We start from the raw sequence: 21,832 nt of genomic DNA on the forward strand, positions 1-21,832 counted from the left end.
AGAAACTTCTTAGTGAAGTGGGTACTACGTTTGTTACAGAATTTGCTAAACGAATTTAAGTGAGAAAAAATTAAGCCTTTAAGTTTCAAAAATACTCTCTCAGATCGTTTAAAAATAATATATTCTAGGCCAGGTACGGTGGCTAATGCCTGTATTCCCAGCACTTTGGGAGGCCAAGGCGGGTGGATCACGAGGTCAGGAGATCGAGACCATCCTGGCTAACACGATGAAACCCCATCTCCACTAAAATACAAAAAATTAGCTGGGCGTGGTGGCGGGCGCCTGTAGTCCCAGCTACTTGGGAGGCTGAGGCAGGAGAATGGCATGAACCCAGGAGGTGGAGCTTGCAGTGAGCTGAGATCACACCACTGCACTCCAGCCTGGGTGACAGAGTGAGACTCTGTCTCAAACAAACAAACAAAAAATATATATATGTGTATATGTATATTCTAAGGAATTTGTCTTGTATCACATATATTATATTTTTTCATATTTCCTTTTTTTAAAAATTCTTTTTTTCTTTTTTCATCAGACTTGGTAAACAGGAAGTAAAATTATTTTTTAAACTGAAACACGGTAATTGTACGTATGTATGAACATAGTGATGTTTTGATACATACAATGTATAGTGATCAGACAGGGGTAATTGGCATATCCCTCTCAAACATTTATCATCTCTGTGTTGGGAACATTCAATATCCTCCTTGTAGCTATTTGAAGCTAAATATTAACTATAGTCATCATACAATGGTGTAGAAAACTAGAATTTATTACTCCTGTCTAGCCGTGATTTTGTATCCATGAACAGATTTCTCCTTATCCCACACTTAATATTTTTAATATTCAATTGTATTGCCATGTCTGATACTTTCATGTCCTTAAATATTGGCTTCTGTTTATTAGAAACAACATCACTTGAAACTTTTATGTAAACTTTAACTTTTAAAATATTAGAAACTAAAAGAAAATGTTTCTTCACACAGGTGCTGATGGGAAGGGTGCCTGACAGGGGAGGCCGGCCGAATGAAATTGAACCACCACCCCCAGAAATGCCCCCTTGGCAAAAGAGACAAGAAGGCGGCGGTGGAAGGGGTGGTTGGGGTGGTGGTGGTGGAGGTGGTGGTAGAGGAGGTGGTGGGGGTGGGGGTGGAAGAGGTGGCTGGGGGGGTGGAGGAGGTTGGGGAGGTGGTGGGGGAGGGGGAGGGGGAGGAGGGTGGGGGGGAGGAGGAGGAGGTGGTAGAGGAGGTTTCCAAGGCAGGGGAGATTATGGTGGAAGAGGGGGTTATGGTGGAAGAGGGGGCTATGGTGGAAGAGGCTACGGAGATCCATATGGAGGAGGAGGTGGTGGTGGTGGTGGTGGATATAGAAGATACTAAAAACTACAAAAATCAGATAGCAGTGCTTGCTTCTTTATAGATACATTAGACATAGTGTTCTAAATAACATACTTGAATATCATCTTTGAAGTAAACACCATGTTAGACTCCCTGGTGATACCATTCTTGAATTGTTAATATGTAAGAACATTGTTTTTTACTACCAGTTGATCTCTCAAATGAAGTGAAGACTTTTTCCATATTCTATGTACCCTTGAGCATGTTGTGTCTTTTTAAAAAACAAAAGAACAAAAATTATTTTTTAAAATGTAAATAATACCATCAAACTTGGAAAATGGAAAGTATTTTATTGTCATGATTGAATTTAGATTGTTACCTGTATTTTGTTCAGGTTTAGACATATAAATGACCCCACCTGTAATGGAAAGGAATATAGACCCTTGCCTCACCTTTATTGCTGTGGATGTGTTTTGTGGGTTTTTCATTTGATTTTACAAAATAGGGAAAGGCACTTCCAGTTGTATTTAGTAGGCAGTTGTTGTGAATCATTTTTATCTCTTATAGGAGGAGATTCCTCTCTAGCCGTGTTTCTGTTAAAGTTTCACTAATTGAAGCCCAAGTTTTTTACTGTACATACTTATTTTCTAATTGGATTTGAAATCTGCATGATTTTGTTTTACAAAGCAAAGTTTTAAGATTGAGGTCAGAAATACTTTAATGGAGCAAAGATACATACCAGCTTCACATGATGGTGTGAGAAATAGTCCTATAAACTGGTCTCTTCATCATATATGCTCTCACTTTTGATATCCAAATATTAAAAGACAGGCTGACCTGTATCACACAGAATTAAGGCAGTAATTTCCTGCTTCAGTAGATCAAGGGTAGGGCTAAGGCATCCCTTGGTAATTCTGATTCACAGCTAGATTTGGGAAACACAAAGTTAGGGAATGGCTATATGTGGTTTGCTAGTTGGAGCAGTCAATGTCTTAGCTATCAAGAGTTGTGAATCTGAATCATGGCACTAGGTCAGGGGTGCTGTGGATTGAAATGACCTTAGTTCTCAAGGAGTGATTTGTCCTCATTTGTCAAATGAGGAATGAGACACTTAGCGTCATCTCGGGTTGTTTCATAAAGACCTAAGTACAAATACAATTTGTTAAAAACGTATAGAGGGCCTATTTGAATGCCTTAAGATGTAGGGCAAGTAATGTATTTTTCTCTTAGTGTAGAGAGTTAGAGAAAAAGAGCTGGTCCCGTAAATTTTTTCAATCTCAGTGTAAAATCTGTATCGCATTGTAGGCTTCTGGTCAATACCTGTGCATAACAACTTAATGTGATCCAACCAACTCAACTGATAGAAAGCTGAATTGTTCCCAGTGGACAAGTGGTATTTGATGTTTAGCAAGTTTTTTTGTTGTTATTTTTTTTGGTAAACTCTGTGGTAAAATCTAAAATAATGTTAAAACCTTAAAAGTAACTATTGAATATTCTGTAATCTTAGACATGTATTTTTCAAGCTAACCCTCTGAAGAAATGTGTTTAAGGTAGGAAAATATAAAATTTTTTGGTTATTTTTTGTGTGTGTATATTTAATGAAAAGATATAATGTCATTTGTGATAGCTGAAAAAAGACTTTCCATAATTAAGAAAATACCTTTATCAGTAGTTATGAACTCTGAAAAATAATTTTTAAAAAATTTTCAGAAAATATTTGAGTAAAATATTTCAAAAGTTATTTAAAAATCTTCATTTAAAACCTTTACTTTCTGCCTCATTTCTTTTTTGGTAGCATTAGTTGCTGATGAAAGAGATTTACAACTACTTTCAACTTTTTTACCACTAAAGGTTTATGATAAATATGGCAGAAACAACAGTTCATCAGTTTCATTAGATTTTCCGTTAAGATTTCTTTGTACCTTTATAGGAGCGCTGCTTGCGTTATTCACTGCAATCACTTATTTCCTATCAAAGTTTAGCACTTGCTCCTGGAATCATGTTGGAGCTGAAACCACTCCTATGTACACATCCTATAAACCTTAATTGAATGAAAAGCTGAATCAGGTAGACTCTAATATTTTACTCTTTCTCCTGTAAAGTGGGATTTTCCTGATAATCTTTGTTCAGTAAAAACTTCTTTTGTAGAACAGTTTGCTGAGCAGTATCTAGAATAGCAGGAAAGAGATCTGGGGCCTTAATGTGAAAGGCCATAGTGTGAAAATATTTTATAAATTGAGTGCAATACACCATGGAGTATGATGAATGGCACGCTACTGCTTCCTAAAATCTAACACTTTTTTTGATATCTCCTTTTCATTCTTGTTTGCCTGGTTCTCAATTTCATTTTTTAATTACCTCATTGTCCTTCCCCTTTTTCTTCTCTTTTTGTCCAGCCTGGTATCTAATAGCACATATAGACATGATCTTACTGGGAATTTCTGCCTAAAGTAGTCATCTTTCCTTTGGACCATATAAAGAGCATGTATTCTGTCTATACATAATCACCACACTATTACTCATAAGCACGCATCCAAAGGGAAACAAGGGTTTTCTTTGAACTTACTTTTGTTCTGCAGATCAGGGAAACCTTGCCTCATTAAACAGAAAAAGGAAAACACTTTAAATAAAAAACATCTTATTACCTGTATTTGTGACAAGAGGCGGCATGACAACCTAAAAAAAATTTGTGACCAGAAAAATGTCCTGAGCAGTGATACTATCTATACCTTGGAAGGAGCACAGGTGAGAGCAATGTGGGGATGAAAATGGGGGAGGTGAGCAGGCAGTTTAATCTCGCCTTCAGGATCAGGCAGTCAGTGTGACTTCATTATTTTGTATGAAGTATTATGAATTGCCCAAATGATAAATACACACCCATCTAAATGTTCCAGAATGCATTCCACAGAGGAATTTGACTGAAATGTTTCCTCTCTCTCCATTGGTTTGGTTAAACAAAAATTAGCTGGCGATTAAGGGAAAATTGTGGTTATGTCTGATCATTCTAAATAATCATGACTACAAATAAATTGCCCTGAGTAGGTCTGTAACCTGGATTGAGCTGTCGTTACCAATTTTATACATAGCTTCAAAGGATCTCTTCTTTACTTGCTATTTTGCTTAGATGAAACTGTGGAATTAAAAGCCACAGAGAAGGGACAACCTCAAGTCTGTCTCCTTTAATGTTAAGTATTTATAGACTTAATATTTGGGGACCACTGTAAGTTATGAATAAGATGGAAAGAGATCAAATATTTCTATAGTGTTACTTCTTTGTATTGTAAAAAGATTTAGAAAATTTTAAACTGAATAGCTGCTGTGCCTTTCCTTCTAGGAAAACTCAATTTGATTAATAGAATAGGGGAGTGGTGTTAGCTGTGGATTATAGTAAAAATTCAGGTAAAGTGTTTACATGGTCACGAAGTAGAAGAAACACAAGACATTTATGTTGTAGGGATCCTAATGTCTTTTATCATATAAATATTACACAAAGAAAACTTACATTAGGTATCAAAAAACTTTACAATCTGTACATTTGTTTTTTTCTTGCAGTTCTATATTATACATTTTTAGACAGAAATTCACAACGGGTCAGTAAAAAGGTGAGTCAGCAAAGAAAAAGAGAAGTGATCCTGCTGTTAATAAAACAAGATTTGTCCTTGTTTTGGCAGATAAATACCTGGCCAAACTAAAGTCGTGTGAGATGCAAAAATGTGCACTCGGCTTGATAAGCCAAAACCTTGCTTTTATTTTCTTATTATTTCTGTGATCCCTCTAGCCCCATGTTGCTCAACGCAAATACTATTAACTTGTATACTATACCTCGTTGCCCCTTGCTGGACTGTAAAAACCTGTCATGAAACTGTTTCCTCTTATCCATTTCAGTGATAAATTCTGCAGTACTGGATACTGTTTAGCCATTGCTAATTTGACTAATTAAGGGGACTGCGACCTTTTGAATCCCTATAGATTATTTATATAAAAACTGGGGATCTTTATTTTGAATGCAGAGTAGGAAGAATGAAAAAAGTTGTGTTCCTTGACTGTTTTAAAAAATTGGAGTATACCGTCTTTGGTCTATATAAAAGGAAAAGAAGAACAGTGCAGAATATGAATTTTAGAGTTTGTCCTAACTCATGTTTGTCCTATAAAAAGCAAATAACAAAGTGTTACTATTAATTTTATATGCCAGGTAGTGGGCCTAAGCAGGCCTGCTTTGGGTATTTCTGAGTTTAAATTTGGAAAAGGGTAAATATGTGTATAAAATGATTCTTTATAATATAATGAAACACTAACTACAAGCTAGTTCTACATTACTAAAATTCAGTGCAAGGAGGAATGCAAATGGGAACTGGCCTTTCATCAAAGAGAATTCCTAAATGATCTGAATCCTCCAGGTAAGCAATACTGTATATATACTTCGTATTCTTATGAAGACTTGGTGCTATTGGCTTTAGGTTTGGAACTTTTAATTGTTAACATATTCTTGGCAATTGGACAACTTGTTTATGAATTTCAAGTCAGTCTAGTAGCAGACTTAATAGGCATGGAAGCTAAGTACCCCCAAAAAGGAAAATGATCATATGTTGTTTTTTTTTTTTTAAGAGAACTAAAAAGAGGCTGACAAATGAATTTGTGAATAGTTGCCCAGGCAACTAAATGAGCCCATTTATTATTAACCTGCATAATAGAAAACTCACAGGATTGTTACTTGTGATTTTGCCAAACAATACAATTTTACCTTGTGAGCAATTTCATCTTGTGACAAACTGAACTTTATATTTGTGACTTTGTATAAATGACTAAAACTTGTTTTATTCACTTCCACATTTTAGGGAGGAAACAAAATTCCAAGCCACATGCATGCCTGATATTGTATATACATATTATATACATATGTACACACAGTCAGCTGTTATTTAAGCCACTGATCCAATTAGCTTATTTCTAAATAGTATTAATAGTGAAGACAGTTAAGCACAAATTCAGTTAAAAAAGAGGACTTTCAAAATAGTTTACTTCAGAGATGAAGATGGAACATGAAGAGTTAAACAGACTCTTCATAGATTTTTTTTTTTTAAAGCCATCAATTCCTAATTCTATCCACTGTAGAATATATAAGGACAAACATGTTTGCGTTAGGTTTATTTTAATTAGACAGTAATATGAGATGGTAATAACTACGTTTCCAGGTACCTAATTTGATTACTTATTTTATGATGACTGTTAAGTTGCAAGGCTACAACTATGAGTTGACCTGCAATTGGATGCTGTCATGTTTAATAGGCCTCTAAAAAGTTGTGGCTACATCGGTAGAAATTCGCTTCTAGGTAGATATGCTCGTGTGTTATGACTGTAGTGAGGAAGGAGGGTACATAGGCTAGTTGATTAGATCTGAGGTAGTAAAGAAGGAGCCAGGTTCACAAAGTATGCTGGGATACAGAGGAAATCTACTTTTGGAATATGGGTAGTTTTCTATTATTAGCAAGCTTTGGCTGGAACAAAATAAGTCAGTTTGCAGAAAACACAGGGTAAGAAGCAAATACATTTTCCAGAGATTTTAGTTTTAAGGACGAATCAGCCAGGCAGGCCACTGAGATGCCCCTTTGTAAGAAAGCGACAGTCGTGTTTTAGATCGCATACTTTTAGATCGCATACTTTTAGATCGCATACTTTGGATGAACGTCAGTGGTGTGAATAGCAAAGGTTTTGCATTCTTTAGTTTTCCCCCTTTGAGTCAACTGACTGAAAAACAATGCTGCACATTAGGAATCTTTTAGGTAAATAAACAATAACAGGCTTTTCCTTTTAAAGTACTGTTTTAAAGCTGGTCAATCTAAAGTTCCTCAGGTCTGTGTGTTACAGTTTAGGAAATGAGATCTCCACTATACTCATCTACAGATTGTGCTACTTGAGTTTCTGGGCTAAGAACAGTCACTCTGCTCCATTTGAGCTAAGACATGATTGCTTTTTTCAAGCTGGAGGGATTCTATTTTCTTCTGTGCATATTTCAGTTGAATCTTTAGGGCATCATTATCTGCTTTCAGAGTATTTATTTCCTAAAGGGAAAGGAGAATGAGGTATGTTAATAAAGCAGCAATGAATAGCAGATGAATTACAAATTGAGAGCTACTTTTGATTGGCATCTCTTATTCACTGTGGCTGAGAATTAAAAACTATTTTCAAGATAGTTATTTTGCCCTGAATAGAAAATAGCAAGTTAAATATCAAACGAGCATTTGTAAGCAGCAGTTAGTCTTTGTTATCATATCAAAGTTTGTGAGTGGTTAGCAGGCAGAATAAACCATTTCCGAGCAATAGGTAGATAATGACAAAACTTTTGGATGTTTTCTCGCGGGAGATCTCAACTTGGCAGAAACTGTCTCTGATCAGGTCTGAGCCGTGAAAGCATAACTGAGAATTCTTTCCTGCGAGGTGTTAGTTAATTTTATCTAAGTTTTTTCCCCACAAATTACTGAAAACAAATGTAACTTTTTGATGACGTTAAGAATTTTACTCCCCCTCCAAGTTGAGATTTAGTGATCTCATTTGTAGTGGTATCATTATAGAGCCAACGGTTGATTTCCAGTCTTCTGATTTTGAGTCCAGTGTTCTTATATTATCCTATACTGATTACTCCAAGAGAATATTATATATAGACAGTGTCTGGGTAATTTGGGATACACTGGGTTGTTTCTCAATCTGAATTATGTAGATAGCTGTCTTAGCTGCTGTATGATATTGAGCACCTGCTATGTGCCTGTACTGTGTGACATGATAATGGAATACCTTCACCTTCACAAACACCCTGAAAATAGGTGGTATACCTCCAGTCTTACAAAGGAAAATGTTGCCATATAGTATAAAACTGCAGAGTTGAACCCTGGTATATCTAAACATAAAAGCTTTTATTTGCTTTTGTCCCGTGCTGGTTCAGTGGTGCATTATACTTAATATGTAATATTTATTAATACTTATTAATTTACATTACATATTGTAAATACTGACAATTTGACTAGTTATTATGGATAGGACTGTTGAATTACACATAGACTAGTCATTGTAAGGATTATACTTAATGGGAAAGTGGGACACATAATTGTTCCTCTAAAATGCACACAGTGAATTCTGGACCTTAGGTCTATCTGACAAGCCTAAAGAGTAAAGAGAGGTGGTGGTCAACATGGTGAGAGGGTTTACTGCCTCTGATATTGCTGAGTAGGAATTCTAGTCTTCCTGCAAGCCACTTCTCAAAGCATTGTTGCCAACCACGTTTTTCCCTTTCATCAGCATGTCAAATGTCAAGATTTGAGGCAAACCTTACAGAACATGGAATCCCAGCCCTGTATTTCACAAGGACCAAATAGGTTGTAGAGTTTCACAGCTGGTGTAAGCAATGTCTGGGACTGAAAACCCCAATCTTTGCCTCCAAGACCAAAGTTCTTTCTATTCTATTGAGTTCATTTTTTGAGGTTTCTTTCATCGTTTTAAAAGTTGCATTTGGCAGTTTCTGTCCCTAAAGAGGAAGGGGTTTGTCTAACCCACGTTTTGCCACCTTCTGACTTGGTTTTTACAGCACATCTTAACGATAACTCTGAGCAAGAGGGTACCATTCATCCAGAAAATCCGTTGTTCTTTTTTCATATGTTTCTCTTAATATTATGTTCTTTGTACCAAGCATCAAATCAAGAGTTCCACATACGTTGTCTAACTTGTTTCTTCACATGTTTCTCTAATTCAGTTTCTGGGGGTCTGACAGGAAAGGTAGAGCATTGAGGACAATGCAGGGAATCCTGAAGCCCTCATGGACAGTTTTTCACTCTGTAGAATATAGAACTATATAAGGAATCTACTAGCTGGATATTGGTTTTGTGTTTGCACTGACAGGTCTCCAGAAACACAGTGCAAACCTTGATGTTTTTGGGAAGAGCCAGAAAGGCATTCCTTCTCCTCTAATAAAGTGAATAGTAGTGTTGATATTAATGTGTCCTTGCTTCCCTGTCTCTAAAATGGCTTAGTTACCTGTAAGTAAGAAACTACTATGCCATGGGACAGTAGGTTCTTACCAATTATAGGTAACCTCTTGAGCCAGCCCTGTGAGTTGTATACTCAAAAAGTATAGTCATGATTGAACCTTCAGAATTGAGTATCTCAACAGTTGGCTGTTGGCTCTTCTTCTTTCTGCTGTTCCCATCTCCTACTTTCCTTTTTTTTTTTTTTTTTTTTTTTTTTTTTTTTTTTTTTTTTTAAAGATGGAGTCTCACTCTGTCGCCCAGGCTGGAGTGCCATGGCTTGGTCTCAGCTCACTGCAACCTCCACCTCCTGGGTTCAAGTGATTCTCCTGCCTCCGCCTCCTGAGTAGCTGGGATTATAGGCACCTGCCATCATGCCCAGCTAAATTTTTGTATTTTTAGTAGAGACAAGGTTTCACCATGTTGGCCAGGCTGGTCTTGAGCTCCTGACCTCAAGTGTTCCACCCACCTCTGCCTCCCAAAATGCTGCCCAGCCCTGTTTTCCTATTTTTAATGTCATTGTTCCCTTCTCTCAAGCCTTGGTACCATGTTTCCAAACTCTTGTTCTCCTTTCCTTGGTAAACTTTATTTTGTCTTTTCCATTGTCTCTGTTAGGTACCTGGTAATTAGGACATTGTGAGCCTAACATTGAAAAGCAGCTCCTGTTGTCATAATTGTTAATATTTTATACATTATATTGCTCTATATTATATTCAACTGTGCATTTGCTTGCTACTGTTGCTTTCACTATTCTAATATGTGTAAAAGATCAGCATATTCCCTGATGTGTTAGAAAAGATTCTCCTCGTTTATGTTGGGAGGGAGGCATTTTCTATGGTGAGCCACAATACACTCACCTTTCTCTTACTGTTGTTGCTGTAGAACTAAGATCACTAACTTCTCTTAGAAAGATGCTTAGGTAACCATAATGATCCCAAACCATAACCCTGATGAACATACTAAGGAGACCTCTAGGGAAGGAGGATTTAGGCAAGTTCATTTTAGTTCCATCTAGAAAAGGAGTGGTGTCAGCACAGTAAAGCTGACCAGTAGATACTGTGGTTTTTCTCCATGAGCCTAGTAAACAGTGCTTTGGGCACTGGCACCAGCACTCCGAAATGCCACCACCTGTGTGGTGACGGGGAGCCCTGTATAGCCTGTGCTAGTTGTGTAATGTGAACCAAGGCCCCCAGTGGCTTGTGAGGAAGCTGGAATCAATCCATCCTTTCTTCCTTCCCTCCCTCTCTCCCCCTCCCCCATTTCTCCCTTCCTCCTCTTTTGTTTTAGACTGCTTGTAATCAGCCGGATCTGAATCTTCAGTTTCCATGCTCTGTCCTGGTTTGGCTCCACTTCTCTATGATAGTCTGAAAAAAAGGAAAAGGAAAAGGAAGGTACCTGTTCCAGCTCTTGGTAGGTAGGCAGTCTCAGGTGACGGAGCTCCTCCTTTGATTTTATGAGGGAGTCTTTATTCTCCCACTTGACAAAAGCCCGCTTTCTGACCAAGACCGGGCTGGGACATGGAGAGGTGGGGCTGGGAAGCACATAAAGAGTATCCTGGGCTGTCTTCCTTGGGGAAGACAGCACAAAGGGACCTGAAGGGCTCTCACTGCCAATCCAAGGCTGTGATTCAGTCTGGGTGGCCTTGTGGGCAACAGTCCTCTTCAGCCGAAGAGAAATCTTCTGTGAGGACACTCCCATCAGCATGATGGTCCGATCCTTACTCTCCTCAGCGTGTTCCACAGCCTCCCCATTAGGGAACGTAAAAGGTCCTTCCTCAGGTGCTGTAGGAAGATACAGGACATGCTAGTACTCTGGCTCAGGAAAGCAGAGACTCAAGACTGAGACATTAGTTTCAATGTGACCTTTCTTATTGTTACAGGAGTTCCATATGTTCAAAGAGGACCCATTTTCAGGCACCCAATTTAGGGGGTAAGTGAGGGCTGAAATCCAGGGGCTTTGCTGGCCAAGACATGGCCACTGGTGTCAAGCTACATCCACCCTGAGAAAGAGCATTTTCTTCTGTTTGCACACGGGTTGCCTAGAGGGTTTCTGTTTTTGGAGGTAAGTTGAAGCTCCTGCCTCAGTGCTATAGAATTTCATAAAATAAAGAGAATAAGAACAGTACATAGACAGAAATGCTCCATACATACTTTTTTTTGACTCTGAAATTTGGGAACCCTCAGCATTCGTGTCTCAGTCTTGATACAGATACCCTCTAACAGATAAGAACTCTCTGGGGACCCGTTTATACAATGGGCACAGCTTAACCATGAGAAGGAAGTTTTAGCTTTGTGGAAATGTACCTTAAAATGTATTGCCCTTGTTTGATACTGAAAGGAAAAAGGTAAGTTTCTCGGGTTTTCTTCAACTAAGACCCGCTACCCAGGACCCAGCTTAGTAATGTTAGCCATAAGAAGTAATTCCTGGAAAAGCAGAGTAAGAGCAGATGCATTTGAGGTGAGTGATACATAGGCTTTAAGATAAGCTGCAGACCATCTCAGTTTACTTTTTGGAAAGACTCAGCAGTAATTAAAACATTGGATGGTCTGACTTTGAAGACACGGGATTAGTATAGTCAAGATGGCTTTAAAAAACAACAAAAAAAGTTTTCTAATTAGTATTTGACCAGAATCAACCAGTTGTAAAACTAGAAATCTTACAAAGATCCTAGTTTAACTCTTGCCAAAGAGAACACAATTTAAATTAACATTTAATATTTATCCATTAAAGCTCAAAATTGTAATTACATAGTTATTTAAGTGCTCAAATATTTAAATTGTTATGGTCACCCTAAAATAATTATTGTCTTTTTTGGAGGAGTGTTATGGGTGATGATTTTTTTCTATCTCTATTTTCCAACTTTTCTGTAATACAGTTATATATTCTTTTTACCAAACATAAATTGTCAAATTATGACTATAATCCCGTCCATTACTTAGGTTGAATTCCTAGACATACAGGGAGCTTGGGACAGAAATTTGGGCAGTATACACTTTGAGGAGCAAAAGGAAGAAAGCAATAAGAACAAAAAGCAACAGCAAGCCCTTCAAATTGCAGGAAGAGTCCTGAGAGACCACAGTGTTATAGAAATTAGGAGAGGTACAAGTTTCAAGAAAGTGAAAGTTGATGAGATTGAGAAAGATAGTAATGGGCTAAAAGAAATCACTGGAAATTTTGATTTGATAAGCAGATACCATCCCAGATAATAATGAGGTGGAAACAACTAAGAATAGATGATATCCAATAGTCATTTTTGCCATTATAAATAGACCTTGACTTTTAGCAACTTTATAATAATATAGTAATTTTCATTTTGTTGCCCATGATACATGTATGTTTATCCTACCTGTTGGTCTACTTCCTGAAAATTACTTTTCTTACCAGTGTGGGGCAGGGTTTGGAGCAAGAGGAGAGATGGCCTGGAGAGGAGAAATCTCTAACAGCAGCCCCTTCAGGGATTCCTTTTTGAGGTCTCAGGTTCAGGCTGTTCTCTGCTACCTTTGCCACTTGAAAATCTGCATTTTATGTGACAGAATTGTGGTGCCCTAAGGTTATGTGTAACTCTGAAAATACAGAGTGCATGAATGAAATATAGGGTATTAGGCCTATTTTTCACAATGGTGTTTGTGATTTTTGTTAAAAGTTGAACATCAAATCCTTAGTTGATTAGCATATTCTTTCTAAGACCCTGAGAGGATTTTTTCCCCCTAAGAACAAAACATCCCAAAAGTTTGAAGTCAGCCTGTGTTTAGATAGATAATAAGGGGAAGGATTTAGGAAGACAGCAGAAAATTTGTACTTGGCTGATGTGATAAAAAGGAATGTGCATTTCTTACATGGAAGTAAAGCACTAAAGCTTTGATCTAAATGATCAACAAATGCATATTGATATATACTACTGAACATTAGAAATGCTTCAAATGCAGAATGTATACTATATGGACTTAAAGTTTTCTCTAGGCATCTGTTGTAACTATAGTGGCCTTATCACTTTAGGGAGCTTATTTCAAAAGAGTAATGATATTAACATATGGTACATAGGTGTTAAACCCGATTTTAAGTGCTTTATATAAATAAACTCATTTATTATTTCCCTTTTTGGTTCTAATTAGAAGTTACATGGCTTCTTATATTAAACTGGCACTAACCTAATAAGCATTGGATTTTGGCTGAAGACCTGTATGTTCTTCAGTTAGTCAAGGTGATCAGTGTTTTGACATGCTGGCTGACCAGCCAGCTCCGAAATCAGGGCCTAGTATAGCACTATGAAGCCTTGTGCCCCAACCCTCCCCAACAAGCCCTTCATGTTACTCTTTTTTAAATAGCTCCTCATTTTATCATATAGACAGGCACTTGTCATTTAAGACTCTCTAGACTGTCTCATTTTTCTACTTCATCTCTTACCTAAATCGCCTTAACACCTTTTTTTGTTGTTGTTGCTCACTATCTCAAGAGTACTAGAGCTGTTCTGCCCTTGGCCTTTTGCTCCTACTGTACATCCTATCTGGAATGTGCTCTGCCCTCCTCCCATAACTTAATTCTACCCTTCCTTCAATACTTAGCTGAAATTCCACCTTCTGCATAAAGTCCCAACAGCCCCAGTACAGCGATCTCTCTGCTATGTCCTCCTGTCATTTGCTGTCACTGCAACCTATTTGGTTCTTAGCACATAGTCTTGCATTGTTTCTAAACTGCTCTGTATTTATATATTGTCTTCCCCTAACTAGACCTACTCCATGAAGACAGAGACAGTCTGTTCTGCTGCTTTGCACTTTAGATCTGGGGCATCTCAAACATACTTAAAGTCATTTCCTTATTGTACTGTTGTTTGCATTTTAACATAAGTGAATTTGCTAGTTTATTTCTTGAATGTTGAATGTTTTGGCTTAGTCCTAGGATTTTTCTTGTATGATATGGAATTTTAATCTGCAAGCTCCATGTGAGTGGGAGTTTTGCCCCCCACCCTTCCTTTCTATATTTAGCCTTCTGTTTCTAGAATTTCAACAATTACTGCTACCTGGCCCCTCAGGGTCCTCCAGACTAGGACCTGGTCTTAAATTAATGGCTTGGGGCTCCTCTCCTGGAGAAAAATTGGGGATATCATAGACAGTCACTCAGCTACTAGAAGACTGCCTGTGGCTAAGTCTGCTTCCCGCTGCTAAGTGATAGTCACAGTTTTTTAAGCATTGGATTTTTCCTTCTCAATTTTAAGCAGTAAGTCTGGTTCTGGTCACCTTTCATGCATAGGTGGTCTCTGTTACTATGCAGCAATCAAATTCGCAGTTGCCTCTACTTGCTTCTAGACATGCAGCCAAGCAGACCAGTAGCTTTCGCATCTACTCCTTGCTGTGTGTTTCTAGTACATGTCTGACCTGTGAGATGTGTGTCTTTGTTTTTGAATGCACTGTGCCTTTTAATGTTATTTATATACTTTGTATGTGAATTTACATTATATATACACACACATACATGTGCATGTACATACATATTCTGTCTATCACTGTTCTGGGTTTGGAGCTGGGGATAGGGTGGGATAGTTAACTGTTAACTTGAGGGACTATCCTGGCCAGAAGTCAGTATCTGAGCTTGGTGTAGCTGCTCAGTAAGTACCTGCTGATTTTTATGCCTAACTAGGACTCTGCTGTTCTCACACCTCAAGTCTGAGACATGGGCATCATGGAGCTAAAATCTAAAACTGGGGGAGGAGTCAGCCCTGGCCTAGCTGTTGAGGTTAAATTTAAACTCTAACATAGAGTCATGAGGTAGTCTTTCCTCCTCTAAAACTTTTCGCTTCCTACTTCACTTTCCAAGATGAATGTTCCCAGTGCCTACTTACCATGGAGCAGATCTTTGGCTCCCAATGAGCAAAGGTTGGACACTGGCCCCACAGAGGTGTTGTTCTCTGTGGGAGCTACTGGGTTCTTGGCTCGCTTCTTGCACTCAAACACAACCAGATCTTTGCACTGTTTGTGGCAGTTCATCCCGCAGTCTGTGGACAAGACATCCTGGGTCAAAAAGTCTTTCACTTTTCTCTCTTCCCCAGTGTGTCTCACAACCAAATTCATGCAGTGCTGTCTTGTCACACATGTCTGTTCTATCTTCTGGAGCTAAGACACAACATTCCTAATGAAGCTAGCATTCTTCTCACTTGGTGAAGCCCAGAGCTCACATTCTTAATGTAGCCCTTATCAGTGAGTCTCAGCATCAGAAGCAGTATCCTGATACCTTGGAGGGAAGAGATGGTGTCCTGGTATCCCACACATTCTGCCTACTCTAGTGAGACCCTCTGGAAACGCTCAGCTGTTAGGTCTTATTTTCTTTCCTGCAGTAAAAGGTTTCCTTTCTTTCACTCCTGAATTCTCCTAGTCACAAGGAAGGACAGTTATGTCCTGAATGATAAAAGGCCTTTAGTAATTGTTTATCTTCTGTTCCAGAAGAGATTCTATCCTTTTCACTGGGGACCCACCCTTCCATGACTATATGGGAGCACCATCTCCTACCAGCCATCCCTGTTCTAGGCCAACATCAACAGAAAGTGGATTTGATAAAGGGAAACTGCCTAACTGTGCAACCGGGCATTTCTCTCTTCGGTGTGGTGGTCATTCACCGAGGGTGTCCTAGGAAACCACTTTGGTGATGAGACTCTGAACTCTGCTGAGAAGTTGTGGACTAAATGGACAACTACTACGGGCAAAAAAATGTTTTAGAGGTGGGACTCTTAAGACCAGGTGATATGGTTTAGCTCTGTCCCCCCATCCAAATCTCACCTTGTAGTGCCCATATAATCCCCATGTGTCATGGGAGGGATCCGATGGGAGGTAATTGAATCGTGGGGCAGTTACCCTCATGGTGTTCTCACGATAGTGAGTGACTGCTCATGAAATCTGATGGCTTCATAAGGGCTTTTCCCCCTTTTGCTCAGCACTTCTCCTTCCTGCCACCATGTGAAGAAGGATGCGTTTGCTTCCCCTTCTGCCATGATTGTAAGCTTCCTTAGGCCTCACCAACCCTGTGGAACTGTGAGTCAATTAAACCTCTTTCCTTTATAAACTACCCAGTCTCAGGCAGTTCTCTATAGCAGCGTGAGAATGGACTGATACACCAGGAAAAACAGTTAACAATATTGAGTCTTACCTTTGCATCGATATCCTTGTTTGATCACTCCCCAGAGCTATGAAACAAGAGACAGAATGTACCACATGTCATTCATCCATCTGGTGTGAGGCTACAAGGTGACATTCCTTTATTTTCCTTCATTCTACTCTCTAGCTCAAGTGGGAAGGAAACCTCATTTATCTCTCATGTCTTGTCCCTTCTGACCTTAAATTAAACATGAGAAGAGTTTATGCTGATCAAAGTTTCTCAAGAAGCAGCTTTTTTTTTTTTTTTTTTTTTTGAGAGTCTTGCCTGGTCGCCCAGGCTGGAGTGCAGTGGTGCGATCTCGCACACTGCAACCTCCACCTCCTGGGTTCAAGCAATTCTCCTGTCTCAGCTTCCCAAGTAGCTGGGACCACCAGGCATGTTCCACCACACCTGGCTAAATTCTTTTGTATTTTAGTAGAGACGGGTTATCATCATGTTAGGCAGGCTGCTCTCAAACTCCGGGTCTCATCCGCCCGCCTTGGCCTCCCAAAGTGCTGGGATTACAGGCATGAGCCACCATGCCTGGCCCTCACTAGCAGCCTTATGAATCAGACATTTTCCAGAAATGGATGAATCATCAGGCAAACAGGTTCCTAAGGACTCCAAACAGAAGGATATAGAGCCTTGCATCAGGACCTGGGTTTAGGGGGAAACTATTGGTCAGGAGTGGAACGGAGGAGGGGCATAGCCCATATCATCTCCTAAAGACAGAAGGTATCTCATATGTCTTTGTTATAACACTTGAAACAGCACATAAATATTATACTTTAAAAGTATATCCCTAATTCAGCATTTCTGGTACCATTTATCTAAGGCCTCATGCAGTAGAAAAGAAAAAACAATCAGGAAGAAGGGAGAGACAATGAGTGCAGGTAAAAACCACACGCTTGAGTTCTAGGTTATTCTAGGTGTCTGTTTGGGCTCTAGGCTGGGATGGGTTTATAAGGATTGTGAGGTCTGTGCCTGTCTTAGTTAAAGTAGCCCACACTCTTCCCCAAATTCAACCCTGGAGCACCCCAAGAACAACTTACAAATCCAGCACAGTTGTCACAAAAAGTGGGCTTCAGGTAGGTGGTCTCTTGGAAGTTGTGAGGAAAGCCCAGGCCCAGCTTGGAATAGATTGAGCTGGCTCGCATGAAGTAGGCTGTGATCTCATCCCTGCTGATGAGGCCTTCCCTGCCAGCAAATGACCAAGGCAAGGATGTGAGTATACGGGGCATGGAGGCAGGTAGCAAGGGGGGCTTGTAGCCTTAGAAACTCACCTTTCTTTTTATCCTCAGTGGTAATATGGTATGTGCTATGATTACTTCCATGGGCCCTACTCTTAACAAGGATACAAGATGACATGTGGTAAGTAGGTGAGGCAGCATTAGTCATTTCCACAGAGGTGTTCTTTGGCCAAACCAGGTTTTCCTAACTAACTTGACCACTATCTATAAGACTTGAAAAAGAAACAATGTAAAATGTACATGTGTATAGGGAAGGAAATGTCTTATGCTACAGTTTCTGACTTTAGACAGTACCTAACTGGACCCCACTAACCATACAATTGGTTTCCTATAGACAACCAAGATAGAATTTATTTAACCTTGAGAAAAGTAAATATGCAAAGTATGAATAAGTATTAGTTGGTTCCCAAAATCTGTAATGACAAAGCAAGAAGGAAGACTAAACTGTTTTATTTATAGTTGACCATTTCTAAAGTGGCAGATTTATGGAATGTTCAGTTTGGAATTTGTTCATTTTGGAGACAGGGTTTTGCTCTTGTGGCCCAGGCTGGAGTGCAGTAGCATGATCTTGGCTCACTGCAACCTCTGCCTCCCGGGTTCAAGCAATTCTCTGCCTCAGCCTCCCGAGTAGCTGGGATTAGAGGTGCCCACCACCACACCTGGCTAATTTTTGTATTTTTAGTAGAGAGGGTTTCACCATGTTGGCCAGGCTGGTCTTAAACTCCTGAGCTCAGGTGAGCCGCCCACCTTGGCCTCCCAAAGTGTTAGGATTACAGGCGTGAGCCACTGTGCCCGGCCCAGAATATTTTTTAAAGCATGCATATTTTATGGTCTGTTCTTAAGTGATCACAGCAGCAACACATCTGAGTTTTCAAATGCTTCTAGTGACATACCTATAAACCTATTCTCACCAATGGGCTCATAACCACATCTTCCTATGTACAAATCCTCACCTGTCTTTGTCCATCACACAGAAGGAAAATGGAAAACTCGCAGCAATCTTTTCAAATTCTTCCTGAGAAATGTATCCATCCTGGTCGTGATCATAGTTCTTGAAGACAGACTGTGAAAAAGGAGTTTTTTTGGTGATTACTAAAGAGAAACCGGTCTTCTCTCCCTTTAGATCAGATGACGAAGAGCTGGGGCAGTTGGATAAAAGCCTTTAATAACATGAACAAGAGGAACAGGGAAACCTGCTCCTTTAGCCGTGGCAAAGATGTGGCAGGTCACATCTCAGGCCTTTGTAGGTAGCAGCATCTGGAGGGTGGCCAGGTACTTTGAATCATTAGCACATCAATTATACTGTCATGCTGGCTACTCCTAGTTCACTGCACAGAGGATGTTCTCCCTTCACTCTACCCTTTTTTTCATCACTCATCTCCAGTTGCATCTTCTTTGAGACGCTTCTACAAACAGCCCAGTTGGAAGTGCACTGTCCCCCCTCTTAATCCTCTTGTTTCTCACTGTTATGCTCTTTTCTGTTGTTACACGGGAGTTGTCCACAAGGATAAATGCAGAAGTATGAGAATATATACCCCTTCCTCAGCAATTAGCACAGAGAATTGAATCAAGCAGTACAAAATTTTTCAGTTTTAGGTTTACTGTATTATCCTTTACTATACTCAAATGTATCCCATTACTTCTGTACTCCTGAATCAACTGACAACCTTTAAACATATGCTCTTCTGCTAGGTCTTTAAGAGGAGGCATGACTGCCTTCATATAAGGCCAGTGTGTATTGTCAAAATGTAACTTCTGAATTGTTCTAAAGCCACAGTAAGAGAAGTAAGTGGTTCCTTTCAAGATTATTGCCTTTATATTTCTACCATTGTACTCTCCTCTCCCCTTTGCCCCACATACAAAACTGAGCCAGGCAGTGCCTTGCTTTTGTGCGCTGAAACACCGCTGTACTTACATCCACCATCCTCTGGACGTGTTTGCTAATGGTCTTTGGATCAGGTTTGGGAGATACTCCAGAAGCCCAGTCCACTACTACTGGTGGCTTTGAAGGTGTTAGTGGCTAAAATGAAATATTTAGAGAAATCCTCGTGACTACAATGCAGTATTATAACCTGTAGCTCCTTCTTTTCCCACTACCTGACAGTCACATTTATGGACAATATTCAATTATGTTCAGTGGCGAGGAGCAGAGAACCCACAGGCAACTGAAATCTTCTAATAATTTTGGCTAACAAGGTACTGTGCTTTACGGTTTCCAGAGTGCTCTTCACATACATTATCTGCAGCTACAGATAATTTGAAATTCTCAATCTGCCTGAGTTGCAATTTCCTCTCCATTCCTCTCCAACCTTTTGTCAGAGCTATCAACAGAGTAAAGTGGATCATTTATGCTTCCTCTCTATTCTCCAGTCACTCTGCAGTAGAAATGTGAATAAGGAAAAGCCTAGCTAAAAGGCAGGAAGACACAAGAAAAATAATCTGAAGCCTGGACAAGCTCTTTTCTAAATACAGTCATGCATCACTTAATGACTGGGATATATTCTGAGAAATGTGTCATTAGGTGATTATGTCATTGTGTGAGCACCACAGTGTGTACTTACACAAAGCTAGATGGTATCGCCTGCTACACACCTAGGCTATACGGTATAGCCTACTGCTCCTAGGCTACAAACCTATACAGCAGGTTATTCCTCAATACTGTAGGCAATTGTAACAATGGTATTTGTGTATCTTAACATAGCTAAACATAGAAAAGGTAAAAATATGGTATAGAAATTTTTTTTAATGGTACACCTGTACAGGGCACTTAACCATGAATAGAGCTTTCAAGACTAGAAATTACTCTGGCAAGTCGCGAGTGGTGAGTGGATGTGGAGGCCTAACATTACTGTATACTCCTATATACTTTATAAACATTGTAAGCTTAGACTACACTAAGTTTCTTAAATTTTTTTCTTCAATGATAAATTACCTTATTTTACTGTAAAAGCTTTTCATTTTTTTAACTTTTACTCTTTTGTTATGACACTTAGCTTAAAACACACATTGTATAGCTGTACAAGTTATTTCCTTTGCAGCCATATTCTACAAACTTTTTTCTATTTTAAAAATATTTAATTTTTTAAAACTTTTTTTGTTATAAACTAAGGTACAAACAATTACACACACTGGCCTATGTCTATACAGAGTCAAGATCATCAATATCACTGTCTTCCACTCCACATCTTGTCCCATTGGAAGGTCTTTAGGGGCAGTAACATGCTTGGAGCTATCACCTTCTGAAGGACCTGCCTGAGGCTGTTTTACAGTTAACTTTTCTAAGTAGAAGGAATGCACTCTAAAATAATGATAAAAAGTATTGTATAGTAAGTGCATAAACCAGTGATATTTATTATCAAGTATTAGGTACTGTACATAAGTGTATGACCTAGACTTTTTACAGCTCAGTAGGTTTGTTTACACCAGTATAATCACAGACACAGTGAGTAATGTGTTGTGCTACAATGTCACAATGGTTCTGTCACTAGGCAATAGTAATTTTTCTGCTCCATTATAATCTTAAGGGACCACTGTCATATATGAGGTCTATCACTGACCAAAATGTCATCATGTGGTGCATGACTGTATTTGAAACTTGGCCCAAATTAAAATCTCTTTGAAAAAACAGAATGTACCCTTTCCATTGAAATGCCTCTAACCTGAAAATGGAATCTACCAAATATTTTCAGTCAAATCTTTCATTACAATAGAATGCTAGAACTTGATCCTTCTATGTGGAGGAGTGCAATTTAGCCACCCCAATACATGAGCTGGATTTCTTAAGTGTGGGTAACTCTCTTCCCTTGAGTACCACTTGTTTTAGGGTTTGGAAATTTCCCAGGAGACTGAAATGATTTTACTTGCCTGTGGGAGGGCAGGGCAGATAACCTGTGAAGTTCCTACTGTGGGCAGTGCCAGGACTGTGTACTATTTTGAGGACTTCTCAGCATAGGACTCCTGTCAAAAGACTCAGCAGACTGTTCTTTTCACCCAGAACATTACAGGAAAATGGGGCTTTTCTATCTACCAACCTGGAAATCTTCAGAAATTTAGCTTCTGATTAGTATGCATATTACTCTCATTATCATCAATGAGTCAGAAAAGAAATTTATGT

At 39.1% G+C, this 21,832-nt stretch overlaps 2 protein-coding genes across 6 annotated transcripts in view; one reads left to right on the forward strand and one right to left on the reverse strand.

Moving 5' to 3' along the window:
• The window catches only part of FAM98B (family with sequence similarity 98 member B), a 34,918-nt gene extending 29,963 nt beyond the window's left edge, over positions 1–4,955 (forward strand). The window contains exon 8 of the mRNA XM_045395274.3: positions 984–4,955. Coding sequence (XP_045251209.2) covers positions 984–1,376 — 393 coding nt within the window. The 3' untranslated portion in view covers positions 1,377–4,955. The remainder of the gene's footprint in view (positions 1–983) is intronic.
• Positions 4,788–21,832, reverse strand: part of RASGRP1 (RAS guanyl releasing protein 1) — a 77,951-nt gene continuing 60,906 nt past the window's right edge. For 4 of the 5 annotated variants that reach the window (XM_005559138.5, XM_045395272.3, XM_005559137.5 and 1 more), the window contains 7 exons: positions 19,634–19,738; positions 18,672–18,781; positions 17,521–17,665; positions 16,481–16,517; positions 15,183–15,335; positions 10,742–11,127; positions 4,788–7,393 (listed from right to left, as the gene is read on the reverse strand). In XM_005559138.5, coding sequence (XP_005559195.3) covers positions 7,259–7,393; positions 10,742–11,127; positions 15,183–15,335; positions 16,481–16,517; positions 17,521–17,665; positions 18,672–18,781; positions 19,634–19,738 — 1,071 coding nt within the window. In that variant the 3' untranslated portion in view covers positions 4,788–7,258. The remainder of the gene's footprint in view (positions 7,394–10,741; positions 11,128–15,182; positions 15,336–16,480; positions 16,518–17,520; positions 17,666–18,671; positions 18,782–19,633; positions 19,739–21,832) is intronic. The other variant, XM_005559139.5, reaches the window with a different exon arrangement.

This window comes from Macaca fascicularis, chromosome 7 (genome assembly GCF_037993035.2).
Source record: "Macaca fascicularis isolate 582-1 chromosome 7, T2T-MFA8v1.1".
Lineage (NCBI taxonomy): Eukaryota > Metazoa > Chordata > Mammalia > Primates > Cercopithecidae > Macaca > Macaca fascicularis.